Here is a 23,510-nt window from a genome sequence, read left to right as displayed (position 1 = left end):
TAGTTTAAAAATTTTCATTTCGATTCGGATTCAATATTAATATATTTAATTTTTTTAATTATAAAACACTGAACTGAAATTATAAAACACTGAACCAAAATAAAAAAAAATTAAATTGAATTTTTTCAGATCTAGACTCATCCCTAAATGTAGCGTGCCATGTTTTTAATTTAAAAATTATTTTTTTACTTTTTAGTTTGATTTTTGAATTTAAAATTTTAAACCAAAAACTAACTGAAACATTCACTTTATAAGAAAAAATACCGAATCAAATATCAAGAAATCAAACTGAACTGATAATTTTTCGGTTCGGTTCGGTTCGGCCATCGTAAAATAAGATGCGGAGAAGATGCTCAGAATCAGCAGGCCCGCGCCCTCGTCGAGGCAGTCGTCCCGCTTAAAATAAATTAAATCGTCTGAGCTGAGCCAGGCAGCACCTCCACGTCCCACGCACACTACTTATCTCTTCTACCTATCTTTAAATTTAATCTCCAGCGTTACTTTTCTAGTTTTCTTTAATCTTTTTTTTTAATACACTTTGCTTTACTCTTAAATTCAGAGGTTAAAAGTTAAAACCTCCTCAAAAAAATAAAAAATAATAAAAAATTCAGAGGTTAAAACCACTTAGATCGTATCAAATTAAAAGGTAAAAACCCCTTATAAAAACAAATCACACGGATGAGAGAGAGACTCCACTCTTTCTAACCCTTCTCACAAACGGTCATACACAAAACCCCAAACCGCACACCGCACACCGCACACCGCACACCTTCCATCATCCTAATTCCTATAGTGCTATTGTTGATGCATCAATCTGGTTAGGATTTTGACAGAGTTAAAGCTGCCTCTTGTTTCTTCATTTCTCTTTCTCCTTCTTCACCTATTTCTTTTTTTTTTTTCTCTCTCTTCAAAAACTCGTCATTACCAAAGGTAAACTTTAAAACCCACTTGCACAAACACACACAGTCATTTAATTCTACCTTCTTTTGTTAATTTTAACAAAATTTAATGCTCACTGTTTTATTTTATTTTGCATGTGGTTTTCACCCAATATTTGAATCAAACATTCGCAAGGGATTTTAAGAGCACCCTGTATTTTTTCCTTTCCCGTTTGCGGCGGCCCAGTGTTTATGATTGACACTGATTTGTTTTTTTGTTTATTGATTTACACGGCCACAAGAATTCACATATACTGGATAAATAGATTTCTTTATTTTTAAATAAACTTTAAAATTCGGTCTAAAAAAATCAAAGTTGATTTGCGACTCCTAACAGCAACGGTTTTAAGTATTAATTACGGTGTCGTGACGTTTCCAATTTTTTAAACAATAGGTTGACCGTGACTTTCCCGCCAGATCGAGCCCCGTCCGTCCATCTGGGTCTTTAATTTAAATGGGGAATCCCACAAACCACTGGATTACCTAAATCAGAATATTCTCTCCAGTCCATCTCCAGTCCAGCCAACCAATCAACCCGCCCGTTCAATTGGATCTCCGCATCCGGATCTCCCAAAAGTCCAATTCCAACCTTCTCCGCCGACACAGATCTGCCTTCCATTTTTAAAGACTGAATAAAAATGATTGCAATTCCGTACTTCACTGCTTTAACGACGTACTTTAGCTATGGATTGTTGTTTGTTTTTGGCCAATTCAGAGATTTCTTTCGCAAAATTCTTGACTGGTGGAGCACCGACAACCTTCAGGTGATTTTTTTTTCCGCTTGCGTGCTTCTTTCTGATTGGCTGTTGACATTTGGTTCTGGTGAAGCAGGGATATGCGCCTATCTGCTTGGGACTGGAAGATTTCTATATTCGGCGCCTGTATAACCGAGTTCAGGTATTTTCTGGATTGATTTGATTGAATTTTGAAATTAATCACGTGCTTTAATTGAATTTGATTAGTGATTTGACTTTTAAATCAAGTGATTAGAATTAGACTCGATACTGATCAAGCATTCAATGAACTGAGTTTTTTTTTTTTTAAATTGAGTCATGGAGATTTATCATGTGATTGGGATTTCTAATTTGTAATTCTATTGTCTGGTTTGGTATTGAGGTGCTGTAAGCTACAACTAATGTAGAAAAAAATGATAATTATAAAATAAAAGTTAATAGCACGTAGTAAATATAATTTTTAATTAATATTTTTGATAAAATAAGTAAAGATATGATAGATTTTTCATTATATAAGTGTAAAATCAAAGCAACTTAGCTTTCAAGCTAGAGGAGTTAGTATTTACTATACTTTTAGTGCTGTAGTTTTGAAGTTACAGCTGTCTAACCTCAATTTCAGACAAGACACATGTTGACTAGAGGACAGGGTGGATTTGACAAACGTAATGGCAAAAGAATAGTTATGTTCTTTGTGCAAGTCATTTTCAGTTATGTGGTTCTTTATCATTTTGTTGTATCTAACAGGATTGCTTTGGGAGACCTTTATCAAGTGCCCCTGATGCATGGTTTGATGTCGTTGAACGTTATTCCAATGACAATAATAAGACACTCAAGTAAGTATTTTCTCTTGTGCTTGATGATTATGATTTAGATAGGTATTTAGTTTCTTTTATCATTTTTGTTCATCGTATTCACGCCATTGAAGAATACCTATATGAATGAGTGATCTAATGCAGACGAACCAACAATGTAAGTAGATGCCTGAATTTGGGATCATACAACTACCTTGGTTTTGCTGCAGCAGATGAATACTGTACACCCCGAGTAATTGACTCATTGAAAAAATATTCTCATAGTACCTGTAGTAGTCGGGTGGATGGTGGTGAGTTTATTACCTTGTAGGATGCTTTTGTGTTGACACTTGTTATAGAAAGTTTTACTAATGCAGTTTTGCCATCAGGCACATTGGCGCTGCACAATGAATTGGAGGAGTGTGTTGCAAGGTTTGTTGGAAAGCCAGCTGCTATAGTTTTTGGCATGGGCTATGTAACCAACTCATCTATCCTTCCAGTCTTGATGGGGAAGGTCCGTTATATAACATATGAGAGCAACTTTTAAACATAATTTCTCACCTTGCTATTTAATTTTGACTGCTTGTCAATTTTATTTACAGGGAAGTTTGATTATTAGTGATTCATTGAACCATAATTCTATTGTGAACGGTGCACGAGGATCTGGAGCAACTATTCGTGTTTTCCAACACAATAGTAAGTCTTTCTGTTTTGTTGCTGAATTAAATGATTCCGACTTCATGATGAGGTGTGACTGTTGTCAAGTATGGTTCTTGTTTCTTGGGTAGGACATCGTAGCATATGATACTAATTTGTGAAAAAAAACAAAATGCATCACTATTGTGCATTAGTAATCAGTATGGTGCATTATTTTTTCGAATGCAAGTAGTACTCCAAAGATCTCAGTTGGAGAAGTTTCTGATCATGGTTCCTTTTACCATTTTGTTTACAGCCCCTTCTCACTTGGAGGAAGTCTTGAGGGAACAAATCGCGGAGGGACAACCGAGAACTCGTAGACCTTGGAAGAAGATCATGGTTGTTGTGGAGGGGATTTACAGCATGGAAGGGGAGCTTTGCAAACTTCCTGAAATAATAGCAATCTGCAAAAGATATAAGGTTGTGTGAGATGATGTCTATCATTTCAATATGCGCCTTGAACTGTCATATCACTAAAGTCATCAAATTCTTTTTCGTGAATGGGAAATTATTTACTTTCTGCAATGTTTTAAAAAGATGATTCTTGATATGCTAATATAATATGTATTTTCAAACTTTATTTAGCATCCTAGATATTCTTTTATAGGACTATTTGTCTTCTGCATATTTTGATGTGAACTCTATGCTTAATTCCTTTTCCCCAATTTACAAAAGTAAAAAAGGTTACAGCGCTCATTGTATGTTGAAGTTATAGCAAACCTATGACTACTCAATCCTTTTCCCATATCTCTTTCCATGCACTTCATAAATATTCCTACCTTTTATGCGCATGATCATATGTTTGCTTGTAATCTCAAGTCTCGTGCTTGCATTCCTTTTGCATTTAAAGTTGTTCAAGAGTTGTTCTTTTACTCTCATTTAAAGTCTGTTTGTCATTATCTTTTTATAGGCTCTCTTTTTTTCAATAGCTATGCATTATTTTATACTATTTTTATGGTTTCAATATCGTGGGACAGGCATATACATACTTAGATGAGGCCCACAGCATAGGAGCTGTGGGCAAAACAGGAAGAGGGGTTTGCGAGCTCTTAGGAGTTGATACCTCTGATGTGGATATCATGATGGGAACTTTTAGTAAATCATTTGGATCATATGGTGGCTACATTGCAGGATCTAAGGTACACTTTTCAGCAATCTAAGCTATAATGTAGTGTTTAACATATGAATCATAATAATCATATGGGTTATTCATCCATATTCTGTTACTGTCTTCTATCTTCTACCATTGAAAGTATATATACTAACCATTTATAAACATTTCCCCACTGGAATGGATTCTCCTTCAAGTGTTTGTATTGGCCATTGTGCAGGGGAGAAAAAAGTTGGGGAGGGTTTAGGGGAGAAAAATATATTATAAGCTCTCAATTGCATTCTTATAGGATCATTTTTATTTTGTCCTTTTTAATTTGAAGGAACTGATCCAATACTTGAAGTACAATTGTCCTGCTCATCTATATGCAACTTCAATTTCACCACCTGCAGCAGAACAAATCATATCTGCCATACAAGTTGTTATAGGGGAGGATGGTTCATGTAGAGGTACAAACTGATACTTTTGTCATTATTCTTTCTTTTGAGCTAATAGTGTGCGAGCTTCATGAAGTTCCATGGGTCTTGCTATATTGATCTGAACCTTAAATTCTTTTGTATTCATATAGGTGCCCAGAAACTTGCACGTATTCGCGAGAATAGCAACTTTTTTAGGTCAAAACTGCAGAAAATGGGGTTCGAAGTTCTCGGAGATAATGATTCTCCAGTGATGCCAATTATGGTTTACAACCCTGCCAAAGTCTCGTCCTTTTCACGAGAGTGTCTCAAGCAGAATGTGTGTGCGCCTGGCTTAACCCCCTATCTCATGATTAAAGTTTTTGTGACAAATTTTAATTAGGTGTATGTAACTAGAAACTGATATTTGTTATAGGTGGCTATTGTGACTGTTGGTTTCCCGGCTACCCCACTACTATTGGCAAGGGCTCGTATATGCATATCCGCTTCGCATACGAAGGAAGATCTGATTGAAGCCTTGGAGGTAAGTTCTGCTCCATAGAAGACCATTGCATGAGTGTGTGTGAGAGAGAGAGCGATTGCAAGAATACACATTCACATTAGTTTTCTTCACATGGATTATCCTAGGAGAGTATTAGATACAGACACATGGATTCGTGGTTGTATACTATGATTATGACATTTGTTTAGGACTTTTAAGCATGCGAGAAGCAAATTTTGACATTTTAGTTCTTGTCAATTTTAAATAGGCACAGAGTGCATCTTAGTTCAGTTGATTTAATAAAAACAATTCTTTCTTAGTGTGTCTACATTGTAAATCCTGGTTTGGATTGCTTTCTTGTCTCAGGTAATCAATAGGATTGGTGATCTTGTGGGTATTAAATACTTCCCAGCTGAACCAAAGAAACAACAGCAAGTGGGGATGTTGAAGTTAGAGTAATACAGAAATAATTTTTTCCACATTATATCAGTTTCAAGCAGCAGCATCACAAGGCAAGATCTATAAAGCATTGACCAAGAAAGACTCGGTGATTATTTTGCTTAGGTAATGGTTGGATTCTTATAGTCTTTAAGTTCTGATATCATCATCCCTATCATGTAAATTGCTTTGGAAGGATCAGCCTCTCCACCCATACATAGACAAAATCAAGTGACGCTCGTGTCCTTGATGGGGGCCAGTGTCTTTTCTTTTCCTTTTAAACTTTTTGTTAAATTATTTATGCTGTCTCTCTTTCAAAGATTCCATTGGTGTAGCTGCAAGTGGTGCCTTTGTCCCTTACATATACACTGGAAATTGATGCTGCTAGTGCCTAGTGGGTCTTTCTGTCACTCTCCCTCCCTATTACCATCCATGTCCTTATCATCGTCATCCTCCTAATTTATTTGACCTTCTAAATTAATTCAGTTTTCATCGGGGTCCTGGGTTTTGTCTTCTCAAAATTGAGAATACTGGTCAAAGGTTGAAGCTTTTGAGTGCTTACATCAGGTTTACGCTTCTTTTTCAATAGGGGTTCTTTGTTTGCACCATCTCTTCTTTGAGGTTTTGATTATGTGAAATTTTCAAGTTTTGGAGAGATGAACCAGTTACTAGTCAGGGTTTTGAACTGAAAAGTATGAGCTATGTTTGTTTTTGGAATATCATGTAGGACAGGTCATGGTAAAATAGATTAGAAATTGTAGCTTTTTAGTGAATTTAGTATTTTTTCCTTTGTTGTATTGGTTTTGAGCTGTGTTTGTTATCATGGTTAGGGCAGGTGATGGTAAAATAGATTAGAAATTGTAGCTTTTTAGTGAATTTAGTATTTTTTTCTTTGTTGTATTGGTTTTGAGCTGTTTTTGTTATCATGGTTTGAATACGATTTGAGTTCATTTGTCGTACTTGAACAAAATTAGGATCAAGTAGCTTATTAATTTAAATGATACTATTATTCCTGCATTTTTCATTCCTTTCATCAATAAATTTTTAATTATCTCCTTCGGGATTTGAAATTTTCGTAAGCTAATTAAAAGTAGAAATGTTTAAGTTAATATTTTTTTGGTTTTGCTCATAGTTTTTGTTTAATATCAAACCCGGCAAAACCTACCAACCGCTGCTGCTAAGTGGTATCGTCAGCACCGGGAATTTACGGGAAAGATTTTGGAAAGTTTAGATCCTAACTTTCTAAACACTACGTTTGACTGTGTTAGGTTTTTTTAACACTAATTCGATTTAATTATTTATTAATCATGTTATCCACTTAATATGAATTTTATCTTTTTTATCAAAATTTCACTTGTTTCCCATATGATTAAATATTTTGTAAAATTTCTGGAGCACTAACTTTCAAACTCCAATTGGTCCTAATAAATAAATAAGTAAATAAATAAATAAATAAAACTCAATCACTTTTTAAATAGTAAAATTAAATGTAGTATAATTGGGGTTAAAAAAAAAAGTCACTATGAAATGATTAACCAAATTGTTAACTATATATGATGTGGGTTTCAGTGTGTAAAAATTTCTACGCTTATTAATAAATGGGTGATGCATATTTCATCTAAATAATAATTATATCATTTTACCAATGTACAAATTCACAATCATAACCTCTTATGTAATTATGTTGCGTGCCTTGAGTTTTTACTTAAAAAAAAATTGATCATGAAAATACCATATTGGATGGAATATAAAATAGTATTTGGGATGAATCATAATATTATGTAAAATATAATTATTATTTACCAAGACTCGAAGCCAACAATTCTCTTTTTAATTCAACAAAAAGAAAAAGTTATTATCAAATTTAAATTTAATTAACATAATTACATAATCAACATACCCATTAAAATCTCAAAAATCAAATTAAGACTTTTTTATCAAGATAGTTCAGGAAGGTTTCCATTTTATTATATTTTATATTTTTCAAACAAAACAAAGTTTTCCAATTTTTAAAAGACATAAAAGTTGACTTGACCATGATTTTTCTGCCAGGTCCAGCCAGACCATTGGAGTCTAAAACCGCGGAGGCCCGCACCGCTGAATTGATTACCAGAATTAGAATCTTTCTCCCGCCTCCACATCCTCTCTGGCTCTCTCAATCCCCGCCCGATTTCATTCGGGTCCATTTTCGGATCCTCCCTTTCAGCTTTGTCTCCTCATTCCGATCTCTCAATATTCCTCTCTCTGCGCCTCCGCAGATCTGTTCTTCACATTTCCAACTCACAAATTATTATTATATTAATTAAGTAGAGATGATTTCAATTCCGTACTTAACCGCTTTAACGACTTATTTCAGCTATGGATTGTTGTTTGTTTTTGGCCAAATCAGAGATTTCTTTCGCAAAATTATTGACTGGTGGAGCGCCAATAATCTTCAGGTATTTTTTTATTTTTTATTTTTTATTTTCTGGTAGTTGTGGTCTGGTGATTGCTTGATTGCGCGCGTTTGTGTCTGTTGTTGATTGGCTGTTGACATTTGATTCTTGTGAGACAGGGATACGCCCCAATCTGCTTAGGACTTGAAGATTTTTATATTCGTCGCTTGTATCTCCGAATTCAGGTATCTGTTCGTGCTGTGATTTGATTGAAAATTGTGAAATTACTCGCTTTATTTTAATAGGAAATGACTAGTGCTTTGTTTTAGTTTCAGAGTGATTATAATCAGACTTGGTTGCTGCTGAAAAAAATGCAGAATTTCGTAATATATGTTGTGGTTTAGTATGATTTAGTAGTGATGAGGAAAAGATGGACAGTCACCTTATAAAATAGAAATAAGAATAACATAAAACAAGGCTCAACAAGTTGTGTTTTATGACTATGAATCGAGGAGTTTAATGGAGTGGTTGGAATTTCAAATTAGTAATGGCTCTGAGTGATTATTGAGATGAGATGTTTATATAGTTAGTTTTAAGTGAAAAGTTTTAGTGAATAGATTGCGTTGGTGGAAGGAGTTATGTTATTGTATTCTGATGGGTTTCGACTTACTCTAAGTTTGATGAATGATAGTTCTTTGAATCCTGCCAGTTACTACTGAATAGGTGTACGATGTTATATGTATTCCTTCATCCCTCCCGTAGGTTGTTTAAGCGAGCAACAACTATTTGTGATTAATTATCAATCTCATATCTGTCCAGGACTGTTTTGGGCGACCTATATCAAGTGCCCCTGATGCGTGGTTTGATGTGGTTGAACGTTTTTCCAATGACAGTAACAAGACACTGAAGTAAGCTTCCTTATTTGTGTTTGATGCTTATGATATAGAGGTGTTTAGTTTCTTTTTTCATTTTTCTTCTGCATAGTCACTCAAAATGGTGAATGTCTAGATGACTGAGTGATTATGATGCAGACGAACCAACAAAGTAAATAGATGCCTAAATTTGGGATCATACAACTACCTTGGCTTTGCTGCATCTGATGAATACTGTACTCCCCGGGTAATTGAGTCACTGAAAAAATATTCTCCTAGTACTTGTAGTTCCCGGGTGGATGGTGGTGAGTGTATTACATCTGTTGATGCTTTTCTGTTAACACTTGCCTATAGAAGATTTTACTAATGTTTTTTCCCCACCAGGCACATTAATGGTGCACAATGAGTTGGAGGAGTGTGTGGCTAGGTTTGTGGGAAAGCCAGCTGCTATAGTTTTTGGCATGGGCTATGTGACAAACTCTGCCATCCTTCCAGTCCTGATGAGGAAGGTTTGTTATTTATCAAATGGGAGTTTCTAAATATGTTTTCTTGATTTAATGAGTTAAATTTTGACTGCTTTTTCAACATATGTACAGGGGAGCTTGATTATCAGTGATTCATTAAACCACAACTCCATAGTGAATGGTGCACGGGGATCTGGAGCAACTATTCGTGTTTTCCAACACAATAGTAAGTCTCTCTGCGCTATTATTGAATTATATTATCCTGACTTGATTATGAGGTGTCAGGCTTGTCTTTTGGTTCTTGAATATCACATGGTATCATATCATACTAATTTGTGAAAGAACCAAAAAGTATCACTGTTGTGCATTAATAATAACCAATATGGCTTCTTGTTCCTTCCAAATGCAAGTGATACTTTAAGGAGTTCAGTTGGATAGTTTTCCGCTCATGTTTTTCTGTTACTGTTTTGTTTACAGCTCCTTCTCATTTGGAAGAAGTTTTGAGAGAACAAATTGCAGAGGGACAACCCAGGACTCATAGACCCTGGAAGAAGATTATGGTCATCGTGGAGGGGATTTACAGCATGGAAGGGGAGCTTTGCAAATTTCCTGAGATTATTGCTATCTGCAAAAAATATAAGGTTGTGTGAGATAATGGATTTCATTTCAATGTGCATTGAACAGTCATATCATTGAATTCATTATTTGTTTATTTTTATTATTTATTATTATTATTATTGTTCCTTTTTTTTTTTAGGGTAATTGTTAGTTCTCAACCTTGTTTAAGAAATGATGATTTTTGCAGATTTTCTTTTACTATACCTTCTTGTTATGGATATTTTCTAACTATTATTTGGCCTTCAAGATATTGTTTCATAGAATCATAAAGAATGTTTTCAGCATATTTTGATATGATTTCTAAGCATAATTCCTGTTTTACCTTACAAAAGCAAAAACGGTAAACCGTTTGCGATATCTTGAAGTTAAAGCAAGGTGATAACTACCCAGTCCTCTTCCCATATCTCGTTCTGCATATTTCATTGTTATCTCCTTCTTTGACACACATGATCATATTTTGGTCATAAATTTACTTTTCTTGTGCCTGTCCTCAAAAGGTTAACAAGTGTTATTCTTTTTTTTTTTTTGTTTTCCTTTTTTTGGGTCACTGCACATTAACTTTCTCTATTTTCGTTATCTTTTTCTAAGTACCCTCTCTATTTGTGTTACTTTGGATCAATTCTTACAGTCTTATGACTGTGTGATAGGCATATATATACTTGGATGAGGCCCACAGTATCGGAGCAGTGGGCAAAACCGGAAGAGGGGTTTGTGAGCTCTTAGAAGTTGATACTGCTGATGTGGATATCATGATGGGAACTTTTACTAAATCATTTGGATCCTGTGGTGGCTACATTGCAGGATCTAAGGTTTGCTTCTAGCATTTTAAGTTAACACGCACATTTTAGTGTTCAGTATTAATCGTATTTTTAATCTGATTGTGTAATTCATCCAGATTCTGTTATTTTCTCCTAGTGTATAAAAGTGTACTCGTTGTTCCCCATCAGAAAGAATTCGCCTTCAAGTGTTTGTATTATGGGGAGGAAAAACAAGTGGGGAAGGGTGAGATAAATGAATCACTAATTGTCACTTGCATTCTTATGAGATCAAAACTTTTTTGCTTTGAAGGAACTCATCCAATATTTGAAGTACACTTGTCCTGCTCATCTTTACGCAACTTCAATTTCACCACCTGCTGCAGAACAAATAATATCTGCCATAAAGGTTATTCTCGGGGAGGATGGTTCCAGCAGAGGTACAAAGCTATCCTTTTTCCGTTCTTCTTTATTTTATCCATTGTCTTGTGAGTTTCATGAAGAGTTGTAGTCTCTTGCTATATTGATTGCAATCTTAAATGCTTTTGTTACTATGTAGGTGCCCAGAAACTTGCACGCATTCGTGAGAATAGCAACTTTTTTAGGTCCGAACTGCAAAAAATGGGGTTTGAGGTTCTTGGAGATAATGATTCTCCAGTGATGCCAATTATGCTTTACAATCCTGCCAAAATCCCTGCTTTCTCACGAGAGTGCCTCAGGCAGAATGTGAGTGCACCTGGCTTTATCTTCTATAATATAATTATTATTTTTTTTTAATTAGATGAAATGGTGTTTGTTTTAGGTGGCTGTTGTGACTGTTGCATTTCCTGCAACCCCACTGCTATTGGCAAGGGCTCGAATCTGCATATCAGCATCGCATACCAAGGAGGACCTGATTAAAGCCTTGGAGGTTATCAGTAGGGTTGGTGATCTTGTGGGTATTAAATACTTCCCAGCTGAACCTAGGAAACAAATGGAAGAGGAGGAGAGGATGAAATTAGAGTAACACATAAGCAATATTTTTATCTCAGTGTAGCAGTTTGAAGCAGCAGCACAGCAAGGACAAGGTCAGTGAAGCTGAACTGAAAAAGACTAATATATGATTATGTTGCCTAGGTAATGGTTGGTACTCCTTATATTTTAAGTTCCGGTATCATCATCCCTGTCATTATGTACCTAGCTTCCAAAGAATCAGTGCTCCTCAGCTCATACATAGACAAATCAAGTGATCCATATGTCCTTGTTTTCTCAGGGAAGTAGTTTTTTTTTTTTTTTTTTTTTTTTTTTTTTAATGTTAAATTATTTATGCTGTCAATGTTTTTCAATGAGTTGTACAGATGTAGCTGTAAGTGGCTGATTCTATTAATTGTACTGTCAAAAAATCTTTGGTTTCTTTATCGTGTAGCTCGAAGAATGTTTTGTCTTTGTTGATGGTGTATATGGATTCAGGGATATGAACTTTCCTAATCTATATGCTCTCTCTCTCTCTCTCTCTCTCTCTCTCTCTCTCTCTCTATATATATATATATATATATATATATTTTAAAACACCGTGATAGAACATGAGCTTATGTTAATATTAGATAATATTGCTAGTGTATTAGCAAAAAGTTCAGGAACTTTTTTATGTATGACCAAGTTCTGTTTGGACTCTGCATGCTTTCATTGCATTGGCTTATAAGCAAATGCCAAGGGCCATTAAATCTACAATTAACAACTAGCAGTGTAGCACCGAACCATCGTGGCTGGCCTCATGCAAGGAAAGCTCTTTTGTTGGTCGTGCGTGCTATGTGATGTGTATTTGTATTTGTCTCTGTTCTCATTCCTAATGTCAAAGTAGGGGTGTTAGTCGTTCGGATTTTGCAAATTGAACATCAATTTATATCTGATCCATGATTTTGTGAATTATAAATTTTCAATTTAATTTAAACAAACGTGTAAATTGCTGAAATTCAATTTAAATTCAATCCGTATATTTGTAGATTATGTAGATTTGATCTAAATCATATCCAATCTATTATTTTGTGGATTAGGTTGCGGATTAAAAATTTTTAATTTTGTCTAATTTATGAACTAACTAAATAAAAAAATTAATACAAAAATAATTTTACTACTAATTAAATTCAAAATTAAATAAGATTTAAATAAGTTAATTGTTTAAATAAAGTTAGAAAATATATTTTAAGTTTCAAAATATAGCACAATAAAAAAAAGTCTCATTTGTTTAGATCAATACAAGAAAATTAATTATTTATGAAGTTATATTTATTTATTTAATTTTTTAAGATATAATATGGTGTTAACGTAATTATATTTTGATTAATTAACTAATGTCACATTTACAAGTTTTATTTTTTCATTTTATATATATATGTGTGTGTGTGTGTGTTTTTTTTTTTTTACGAATTCATGGATTTTTGAGAATTTACAGAAGAACATTTATATCCAATCCACCGATTGTAAATTTTTAAATTTTCAATCAAATCCAACTTATTAATCTACAAATTAGAATTTTACGGATCAAGTTTCTATGAATCATATGAATTGAACGGATTGTATTAGATTTTGAATACCGCCACGGCAAAGAGATTTTACTAGAGGAAAAAAAATTCGCCAACCGAGGATCGGTTGATTGAGTCGGTATATTTTTTATCCATCATTATTTATGTAGAAACTACTGTTCTCTCTTGAGATTGTATGTGTTTTCTAAAATTGTGTAAATAAGTTTGTTAAAAGACTAAAAATTTCTATTGCTCAATTCAATATATGCAGCTTCGTAATCAATCTAGCTATTACAAATTATACAACTTCGGCCATAGACCAGTAGTAACTCACCTTTCAATAAAAAGTTTCTATTAGAATTTATATTTTAAAAAATAACTATAATTTATGTTTTCAATTAATTTTTTTTTTAATGATCACCTTTGTTTAAATTTAAAAAAGGTAAAACTAAAAAATTAATATAAACTTTAGTCCGACTCTATTTTTTTTTTCAAAATTCTATTAAAATCAATAATATTTTGTTCTTTTCTAGTCCAAATTTTATAAAACATAAGGTAGTTCTTAAATAACTTTTTATATAGAGTAATACCATGCTAATAATTTGTACCTTAATTGATACATTCATGATTAACACATATAAATCATAATCCGTGTAATTAATTTGGGAGAATGACGGTTTCTCCCAATAATTTTTGAATTTTACCATTTTTTGCAACAGTTTTAAAAATTCTCCGTTACCTCCTAATGTACTGTAAAAGCTTTTATTTACGAAATAATCGTCCAAAAAATAACCATTTTTTATTATTTAAATTGGAAAATTATCAGCCATATACCCTTAAATGACACCCATATTAAACGTGTGTGAATACTTTTCAAGTGTATTACTCGTATACCCTAAGTTGACAAAACACTTCTGCCGTCCACCAATCCGTTAACTTCAGTTAGAAAGTTAACAGAATTGTGGCAAATTAAATTAAATATTTTGCCCTTGAAACTCAAAATGAGGTAAAAATATAAATTTACTCCAAAAATTAACATAAATTTTTAATACACAAATTTTTTATTTTGTTATTAACAATACATTTTTTATTAAAAAATGAATTATTAATGGTACATATTATTAACAATTATCCATAAAAAATATCCATATTATACCATAAATAATAACATATTATACCATAAAAATTTTCAGTTAGAGCTTGGAGAAGTAGATTTTTAAAAATTTAGGTTAAATTTTAGAAGAGTAGATTAGGTTGTAAAGTAGTTTTTTTAGTAATTATTAACAATTATCCTATAAATGGGATGACATGTCATTTTTATCAATATATATCATATAACATGCCATGTTTTACTAAGTAAATGGGATAATATGTTGTTTTTTTTAATCAAAGTTTCGTCAATCTTAAAAGACTAAATTACTTTTACGATGTCAGCGCTTGCAAACGGAAGTTAACGGATTGGTGGACGGCAAAAGTATTTTGTCAATTTAAAGTATACAAGTGATACACTAAAAAATATTCACACACGTTTAATACGAATGTTATTTAAATATATATAACTGATAATTTTTTATTAAAATTATAACATTAAAAGAGTAATGGGGTAATATTCAAATATATTTGTGCAGGAAGTTTTCAACTTAAATGCGCAGGCATTTAAGGACACGAGATCCGGTGGCAGTGTGGGTTTCGGATTTGGTGTCTTCATTTATTAACTCGCAAGCTCCTTTCAGTCCTTTGCATGGCAAGCACGTGGCTGCGGAAACTCAACGACTCAAGGTTGGAATCCGAAAATTACAGCAATATTTAAACGAGGAATAATGCGGAAAACATGTACAGACTGGAAACTAAGGATGGTAAAACTCGGGTCCGGGTTCGATGTAATAATGTCTAGACCTAATCCGGATATATTTTTTGGGGCAAATGCTATGTTACAATTAATGTAACATACACACTCAATAACAACCACACAAATTGTGTGGGTCCATCATTTGTGTGGTTGTTGTTGAGTGTGTATGTTACATTAATTGTAACATAGGAGCTCCCATTTTTTGGATACTTGAGTTGGTTTGAAAAGTTCGATACTGAGTCAGGTACTTTTATCTGAGTTTTTAAGCACAAATTTTATATTTATATGATATTTTGTATGTATTTTTAATTTATTTTATAATTTTTAATTTATTTGAATGACAATATGACATTAGACATAAAATATGAACTGTAAATATTTTAAATCTTAAATATATGCGATAGATGAGCTAAATAAATATAATTATTTAGAATAATATATATTTTATATATTTTTTAATAAAATCCAGGTTGTGGGTCGGACACTAGCTTTATCAAGTGATTCTTGAGGTCGATCCAACCTCATCTCCAAATTCGGACCGGGCCTGGTAGGTATATTTTGACATCCTACTAAAAAATTTCTAATTGTGAGATTCTAGAGTAAGGATGCGCAAATAATATGTCCTCATCCGATTCGAAAAATTTAGGTTTAGATCGGATGCAAATAAAGAATCCACTCGATCGAGTTCGATTTTTGCCAACCCGATCAGATCGAATTGTGATTGATTTGAGTTAACTCGATCCAATCTGAATCACAATGCGCACACAAGTACAAATTTTTAATTTGATTTGATATGATCCGAACTATATTTGGATTGGATCAGATCAGATAACAAGTACATATTGAGTTTGGATTTTTTTTTTTCCCAACCCACTTAACCCGAAACCTGATTAGGCTGATCTGAACCAGAATTTGCCCACCCCTCTTCTAAAGTACATTGCTGATATTAAATTCAATGAATGTATTTATATAATATATAAATTTATTTTAAAAATTTATTATATAATTAGCAGTTATATTTAATTAGATTACACAAATTGTACATACATTAATTTAATATAGTAGCTCTAATGCACCTTAAAATTTCTTTTTTCAATTGTGCTACAACTTCTAGTGGAATACCAACACACTAGCAGGTGATCAGATTTGTAGTCCAAAAACAAGTTAAAATTCCAAAGCTACTCACTGAAAACTTAATAGAAGTTTTGTTAAGGCCTAGAATTTCTAGATATCCAATCCAAAATACTAGCCTATTGGGTAGAGTAAGTTATTTTACTTAAAACCTAAAGTAACTCCTTTTTACTAACCAATGAAAGACACAAATTAACAATCTTCCCTCCAACGAAACCATCATCAAATCCCGATACTTTCATTCAACATACCTAAATTGTTCTACTACCACATTCTAGCTACTAAGGTTTGGCTCTAATATCATTTGTTTAGAGACTTGTCTTAGGATTTCTTCTATCCTACTTATAAACTGAAATAACTCCCATTCACTAGCCAATGTGGAAACAACTCAACAATCTCCCTCCGAAAAAACCACTGCAAGACCCTGATCCTTCCATCTAACACACCTGAGTTGTTTTACTGCTACATTCTAGCTACCAAGGTCTGACTCTGGTACCACTTATTAGGAGACTTGTCCTAGGATTTCTAGGTATCCAACCTAATATGCTAGTATTTTGGATTGGATACCTAAAAATCTCAAGGCAAGTCCTCCAACAAATGGTATCAGAGTTAAGGCTATTTTTAAAAGCAATAATGTCTGCTTATAAATTTTCAAATCCTATAAGGATTGCGTTTGAAAAGTTTGATGGAAGAATCAATTTTGGCTTATGGCAACTTCAAGTCAAGGATGTATTGATTCAATCTACGCTACATAAGGCTTTGAAGGGCAAATTATCCTCTACTTCTATCAGGGACTCTAAGAAATCTATTATTATGAGTGATGGAGATTAGGAATAATTGGATGAAAAAGCTACAAGTGCTAAATGATCATGTCGTGCAAAGAATGTTCCTGTGAATGTAGGAAAAATTCCTTTGGTAAAAGAATTTTGGGAGACGCTAGAAAATTTGTTTCAAAGAAAAAAAATATCTCTAATGTTTTGTACCTTAAGGAGCAATTTTACATGCCGTGTATAGTTAAAGGTACAAAAATTTCTGATCGTCTTAGTGTTCTCAATGGCATTGTGATAGAACTAGAAGTAATGAAGTTAAAATTGAAGACAAGGGCAATGAACTTAGCCTATTGTGGTCTCTTCTAACTTCCTACAAGTATTTGTTGCCAACCTTTATGCAAGGGAAGGAGACTGTGGATCTTGAAGAAGTTACTAGTACTTTATCTTTAAAAACAAGAAGACTAAGTGGTAGAAGTAACGAAACTTTTAATGATTCGGCATTAATAGTTAGTAATTAAAAGAAAAATAACTCCAAGAAAACAAGAGTCCCTTAGGTGTGTAAACAATCAGGACACCTTAAAAGAGATTCAGAAAGTAAATGGAGTAAGTTCAGCAAGTGATTCCAAGTAAGTATATATATGAAGATACTGATGTTATCAGCAAAAGTCTCTCATCATTGTAGATAGGATAGTCCCTTGTAATAGATGACAAAGACATCCTTATGGCAAATCGCTAGTGCCATGGAAGATGATGTGTTACTGCTAGTAGATCTATAATATTTACCCACAAGGTATGATTTGACATTTATGCGAAGTATATAGTGGAACTTTTATATTGATGACTAAGGACTCTCAAGGAGGCCAAACATGAGAGTGGGTATTTTTAATAAAGTAATCAACATGTGTCAAATAAGTGTACTGTGAATAAGGTGAAATATGATGATTCTTCATATAGAGAATTATGGTTATTGGATAGATGACAATATTTTGCCCATGGTGGAGTGATTTTCATAAGCCTATATGAGTGTCGTGTTGGTAGATTAAAGAAGGTGGAGACGACGTGGTTCTGTGGATATATGGTAGATCATATTTTTTTCGTCTAATAAAAACCTCGCCATGGTGGAGATTGTTAGGAAATATGTCTTTTTTTTAATGAGGATTTGTAAATCCTAAATTAGGAGATTTCGTAAGCTTTTCATATTTAATAGTTTCCTTATTAAGTAGGATCCCTATTTAAGGAATAAATAATTTTTCCTTTGGAACTTAACCTATTCAAAGAGCAATACAATTAATATAAGAAAAAAAATACTTCTCCTATAAGAAATAATCACTATATATAGAGGTTGGGTTCACTTGCTTGGATAACACAATAATTAGTTTCTCTACAAATAAACAATCTCCGTTATAAGAGAAAGGGTATGTCTATTAAGAGATTGAGTGTTACTGGAGTTTTGGGTGCTAGGAATATACTAGAGTGATTGTATTAATTTTTTATATAGTGAATTTTTCTCTCACTGTCCTTTGCAATTGTGATTTTTTTCCATAAATTTTTGTGTTATGTGATTGATTTTAATTTTCATCTATTTTCTATTTATTATTTGTTTGATATTTTTGCTCAGGATCTTGAGTGTGATTAAAATTTCCTAACAGTATTTTATTTTCAAAATATTTTTATAAAATTAAATTCTTAAATTATGAATGATGTGCAAGCACTTATGGACTCCTCCATGAGAAAATTGAATGAAATTAAATGTGGATGCAACAAAAAACTTAGCAAAGGGAATAACAAGATTGGGAGATGTTGTTAGTAACTTGAAGTGGAGATCATCATTCATGCCAAACTCAATCTTATATATTGCTTATAAGAGCATTACTAAAGACTCATTTAATTTGATTCTTTAAATTGTTTATTTATTTACTTATGCGGTAAATAAAAGAATGAAAAAATTAATTTTTTTCTTAAAAGATCTTCAAATAAAAATAAGTTTATATTATTTTAATCAAATTCTTCTCTCGTCAAATTTAATTTCCCTCTATTTTTTAATGATGTAGTTATAATATTTCTCTCTCTTCAATAATGACATTAAAAATAGTTTTTAAATAGAGAGAAATCGCTCTTCGATATTGAATAGATAAAATGACAATCTTATTTGAAGAATGTTATTTAAAGAGTCTTTTGGAATCCTTATTGTTGATGTGGCTGTTTAAATGAGAAATGAAATCTCATTCGAAGAGCCTTTTTGTTATTCTCTAACATAACATTTTTTGTAGAGATATAAGTATTTTGAAGAGGCTGATATATATGAAATTTGGAATTAGAAAAAATTTTAAAAAAATTGAACGTATGTATAGTATTAATTACCAACAAGTTAAATTTGTTATGAACAATCTGAATTCACTATTGAATGGCTCCGGAGAAAATTCAAGCAAAATATATAACTTCTGTTGTCTTGATTTATAACTTTTTTTTTGTTTTAGGGGGTGGGGGGGATGACGAATAAATGTATTACGCTACAACGGCTATGAAATAATATTGTTGGGACTAAAAAAAATATTATCTTAGTAAGAATATTTACTTATCAATAAATTTAATTTATTAATTTATGGATGAATGTATATTTATTAGTTCAATAATAGTTTGATATTTTAATTACTTGTGTCATCTTGGCACATGTACTATTCCTTTGACTAAAATTCATGTATGAATTTCATAAGTTATCATATATATGCAAAAAAATATTAATGAATGCTAGAATATCTAGCCCAAAAAATTAATGTTAGTACATTGTACATACTACATAGATATAAAATTGATGTGCGTACTTTCAAAATTTAATATCCTAAGTATTTCAGATATTAAATTACCAAGTGTCAATTATAAAAATATAGTGTGTTTTCGGGTCTCCTTCTACAGTACTTTTTTCTCTGAAAAAAGTGCAAAGAATGGAAGCATACGGAAGCCTTTATGACTTCGTTTAATCACCTATTAATTGGGTGCTTCTGGTTTCTTTTTCCTTCTTCTTTTTCTGTTTCTTTTTTCTTTCTTCTTTTATTTTGTTGTATTGTCCTTAGTATCACAACTATCTTTCTAGAGCTTGTTAATTAATTATCGCAGAACGGTTGGTGGGGTTTTATTGCTGGGAGGGAAAGACTAGTAAGGAATGGATACAGAAGAATTAGTCAGAAAGTGTCAAGCTATTGTCTTGATGGAAGAAGAGGAAGACACAATAACAGTCATGGGCAAGATGCGGGAAGCGGGAGAGGAAATTGCAGCAAATTGCCCAGTAGGGAAGATATTACTAACGAGAGGATTAAATAGGGAAGGATTGAGAGCTGCAATGCAACAAGCTTGGAGAACAGTAAAGGAGGTCAAGATCGAAAGCATGGGGGAGAATACTTTTTTGTTCAAATTTGCATTGGAATGAGAAAAGAAGAGAGTCCTCATGGGGCCATGGCACTTTGATAGAGCCTTGTTGGTTCTATCCGAGCTTATTGGCATAGAGGATATAAAAGAGCAGTCTTTCACGCATACATCCTTCTAGGTACAAATCCACAATATGCCTATAATGTGTATGGTGCGAGAGATTATTCAAAAGCTAGGAGAGAAAATCGGAGAGGTGGAAGAAATTGAAACAGATGCAACAAGGGAGTGCATAGGCCAATTTGCTCGAATAAGAATCTCCATTAACATAACACAACCTCTAAAAAAAGTGGTATTCTTGCAAGAGGCTGGAGCTAAAATACCAATGCCTGTCCTGTATGAAAAGCTTCCAGAATTTTGCTTTTGCTGTGCAAAGATAGGCCATCAATATAGAGAATGTCTGAAGTACAAAGGTCAGCCAAAGGAGAATCTGCCATATGGGGGATGGATGAGGGCAATAACACCAACAGAGAAGATGAAACTAGCTTGAACCAGAGGAAGAGGCAATAGAGAACAACCTCAATCGAAGACAAGTGAAGCAGCTGCTACTATAAGCCAAACTCAACACAACCCAACAGACCTAAACGGGCCAAACCAAAGCAACACGGGTAAAGAGATGGGTGATGGGATGCAACCAATGGTCACAAACCAGGAGACATAAGTGGGGAATGCAGCCTTAATTCTGAGTACAGCAGAGCCGGATAATCATCATTCAGAAAATGAAAACACAAGTAGAGAAATCAAGAAGCAACACGCTAAGGTGGCTGACAATGACAGCCAGTCGAAAAACAAAATCATAGGCACGGGAAAAAAAATTGGAGGGAAATGAAAGTGAGGGGAACAGACACAAAAGAGGGGAATGATAAGAAAGAGGTTGATAATGGGTTGAGCAATGCAAAAGAGAAGCCCAAAATCAGAAAATGGAAATTACAAGCTAGAAGCTCAAGGATATAAAGAGGGAAAGACAATGGGCCTATTAATTCCAAAAGGCCTAGTAGCGAGCTAGCTTGGCCGAGCCCTGAAAAAAAAAAAAAGAATTCTTAGCTCATCAAAAGCACCACTAAACTTAAAGCAGTTTAACTCCTCTCAAACAAAACTTCAGTTGAAGTTTATAGACACATAGCAAGATGAAACCGTGGATGCAACAACAATGGTGGAAGACGTATTGGCGGGAGCTGGCAGCCAACCGCGCCAGCAGCAATGAGGGTCTTAAGTTGGAACGTCCGAGGTCTGGGGAAGCCTCGAACGTGTCTAGCCATCAAAAAAATTCTCCACCTGCATCGGCCTCAAATTTTTTTCTGTTGCAAAACAAAAATGACAGCCCAGCAGGTTTATTCGATATGCAATAAATTTAATTTTGAAAATTACTTTGCAGTAGGTAAAACGGGCATGGGAGGTGGTTTAGCTGTGTTTTGGAGTTCGGGAGTGAATGTTAGTATAAAGTCTTTCAGCTCTCATCATATAGATGCGGTGGTACAGAACCTAGGTGGTAAAATGTGGAGATGTACTGGAATTTACGGTCATCCAGAAGCTGGTCAGAAACAGCATACGTGGTGTTTATTGAAAAGGTTAGCAGACCTATTTCCTTACCGTTGGTGTTACTTTGGTGACTTCAATGAAATCTTTTATTTACATGAGAAATCGGGGGGCAATGATAGAAATCTAAATGCAGTAGCTGATTTTAGAGAGACCATTCAGGCATGTAATTTGGTAGACATGGGTTATAAGGGTTACCAATTCACTTGGTCGAATAAGAGGTTCGGGACAAGCTATGTAGAAGAAAGGTTGGATAGATTTCTCTGTAGCAAAGATTGGAGCAAAAGTTTCCAAAACCTACCGGCATCTCATTTGGTGAATTGGGTCTCAGATCACTGCCCAATCACACTGGATATTAAAGAGAGAAACAATGAGATAAATTACAAGAGAAGATCTTTTCCGAGGGACCATTATGAAAACATGTGGAGCTCATATGAGAATTGTCAAAATATAGTGTAGGAAGAATGGGAAACTTATCGGGCCAGAAGTTGGGAGAATCCGGTGAATAACTTTTAGAGGGCGGTAAAAAATTCTCTATCCCAGCTCAAGATATGGAGCAAGGTAGAGCTTGATGGCAGAAAAAAGAAGCAAAAGGACTTGATTGAGAAACTGCAGAATGCAAAACAGAATAAGGATCAGTATGTAGATGGTGGAGAAATTAGGAAGCTTGAAAAGCAAATCAACAACATGTTGATTGATGAAGAAATGTACTGGCGTCAAAGATCGAGAGCAGAATGGCTCAGGGAAGGAGACAAAAACACAAAGTTTTTTTCACTCCAAAGCCTCGGCTAGGAGAAGAAAAAACAAAATATTTGGTATAGAGGACACCCATGGGAATTGGACAGATGATAAAGAAAAAGTTGAAAAGGAATTTTGTGATTATTTCCAGCAGCTCTTTACTTCCTCCAGGCCAAACCACAGTCAGACTCAAGAAGCCCTTAAAGGAATGCCCCCAAAGGTAACTCCGAAAATGCATACTCATCTGGAGGAACCCTTCACACCAGAAGAAATTGTAAATGAACTATCTCAAATGTGTCCTACAAAAGCTCCCGGGCCGGATGGTTTACCTGCAACATTTTTCCAAAAACATTGGCAGGCTGTGGGCAGAAGGGTAGTCACAACATGCTTACACATTTTCAACGAGCAAGGTGATTTAGCTTCGCTTAACCATACTTATATTGTTCTAATTCCTAACATTGAGAAACCAAAGAAAGTTACTGATTTTAGGCCTATTAGTCTATGCAATGTGGTGTATAGAATCATAGCTAAGGCAATAGCGAACAGGCTGAAACTCATTCTTCCCCAAAATCATATCCCCAACTCAGAGCGCATTCATTCCTAATAGACTCATTACAGATAATGTGATTATTAAGTATGAATGCCTCCATAAGATTAGACATAGCAAAGAGAGAAGAAATGGGTTAGTGGCTCTAAAATTGGATATTAGTAAGGCGTATGACAGAGTTGAGTGGAGCTTCCTAGATTAAACCATGGAAAAATTTAGTTTCTCGAATAAATGGAGGAGTCTAATCATGAGTTGCATAACCACTGCTCAATTTTCAGTCATTATTAACGGGACCCCCAAAGGCTTAATCCTTCCGGAAATGGGGCTAA

At 33.9% G+C, this 23,510-nt stretch overlaps 2 protein-coding genes across 6 annotated transcripts; both read left to right on the top strand.

The window, feature by feature from the left end:
* The first annotated feature begins 684 nt into the window (after positions 1 to 684).
* On the top strand, positions 685 to 7,805 carry LOC102616935 (long chain base biosynthesis protein 2a-like). Of its 3 annotated transcripts, XR_003063710.2 has the most exons (13): positions 686 to 1,702; positions 1,770 to 1,835; positions 2,417 to 2,505; positions 2,629 to 2,774; positions 2,853 to 2,977; positions 3,066 to 3,159; positions 3,416 to 3,579; positions 4,137 to 4,298; positions 4,593 to 4,719; positions 4,839 to 5,005; positions 5,102 to 5,209; positions 5,534 to 5,731; positions 7,658 to 7,805. XR_003063710.2 is itself a non-coding variant. In XM_052434581.1 (12 exons), exons 1-12 carry the CDS (start codon positions 1,577 to 1,579, stop codon positions 7,709 to 7,711), a joined length of 1,428 nt encoding a protein of 475 aa, XP_052290541.1. In that variant the 5' UTR covers positions 685 to 1,576; the 3' UTR covers positions 7,712 to 7,804. The 3 variants fall into 3 exon arrangements, 2 of the variants coding, with proteins under 2 accessions (XP_052290541.1, XP_006468871.1); XM_052434581.1 differs by lacking the exon at positions 5,534 to 5,731 and having other exon boundaries at positions 685 to 1,702; positions 7,658 to 7,804; XM_006468808.4 differs by lacking the exon at positions 7,658 to 7,805 and having other exon boundaries at positions 5,534 to 5,926.
* On the top strand, positions 7,730 to 12,160 carry LOC102617633 (long chain base biosynthesis protein 2a). 3 transcript variants are annotated; one of them, XM_025094593.2, is made up of 11 exons: positions 7,730 to 8,043; positions 8,160 to 8,225; positions 8,800 to 8,888; positions 9,012 to 9,157; positions 9,237 to 9,361; positions 9,449 to 9,542; positions 9,794 to 9,957; positions 10,582 to 10,743; positions 11,003 to 11,129; positions 11,249 to 11,415; positions 11,492 to 12,160. In XM_025094593.2, the coding sequence occupies exons 1-11, from the start codon at positions 7,918 to 7,920 to the stop codon at positions 11,693 to 11,695; spliced, it is 1,470 nt and encodes a 489-aa protein (XP_024950361.1). In that variant the 5' UTR covers positions 7,730 to 7,917; the 3' UTR covers positions 11,696 to 12,160. The 3 variants fall into 3 exon arrangements, with proteins under 3 accessions (XP_024950361.1, XP_024950362.1, XP_052290540.1); XM_025094594.2 differs by lacking the exons at positions 7,730 to 8,043; positions 8,160 to 8,225; positions 9,012 to 9,157; XM_052434580.1 differs by lacking the exons at positions 7,730 to 8,043; positions 8,160 to 8,225; positions 8,800 to 8,888 and having other exon boundaries at positions 9,030 to 9,099.
* The last annotated feature ends 11,350 nt before the right edge of the window (positions 12,161 to 23,510 follow it).

This window comes from Citrus sinensis, chromosome 2, assembly GCF_022201045.2.
Source record: "Citrus sinensis cultivar Valencia sweet orange chromosome 2, DVS_A1.0, whole genome shotgun sequence".
Taxonomy (NCBI): domain Eukaryota; kingdom Viridiplantae; phylum Streptophyta; class Magnoliopsida; order Sapindales; family Rutaceae; genus Citrus; species Citrus sinensis.
The sequence above is the reverse complement of the archived record's forward strand: the minus strand, read 5'-3'. Positions and strand labels throughout refer to the sequence as shown.

Coding starts and splice junctions, on each gene's coding strand:
- LOC102617633 (XM_025094593.2), top strand. CDS start 7,918: ATGATTTCAATTCCGTACTTAACCGCTTTAACGACTTATTTCAGCTAT. Junction 8,889..9,011: donor GACAGTAACAAGACACTGAA/GTAAGCTTCCTT, acceptor ATTATGATGCAG/ACGAACCAACAAAGTAAATA. Junction 9,958..10,581: donor CTATCTGCAAAAAATATAAG/GTTGTGTGAGAT, acceptor ACTGTGTGATAG/GCATATATATACTTGGATGA.
- LOC102616935 (XM_006468808.4), top strand. CDS start 1,577: ATGATTGCAATTCCGTACTTCACTGCTTTAACGACGTACTTTAGCTAT. Junction 2,978..3,065: donor TTCCAGTCTTGATGGGGAAG/GTCCGTTATATA, acceptor TTTTATTTACAG/GGAAGTTTGATTATTAGTGA. Junction 3,580..4,136: donor CAATCTGCAAAAGATATAAG/GTTGTGTGAGAT, acceptor ATCGTGGGACAG/GCATATACATACTTAGATGA.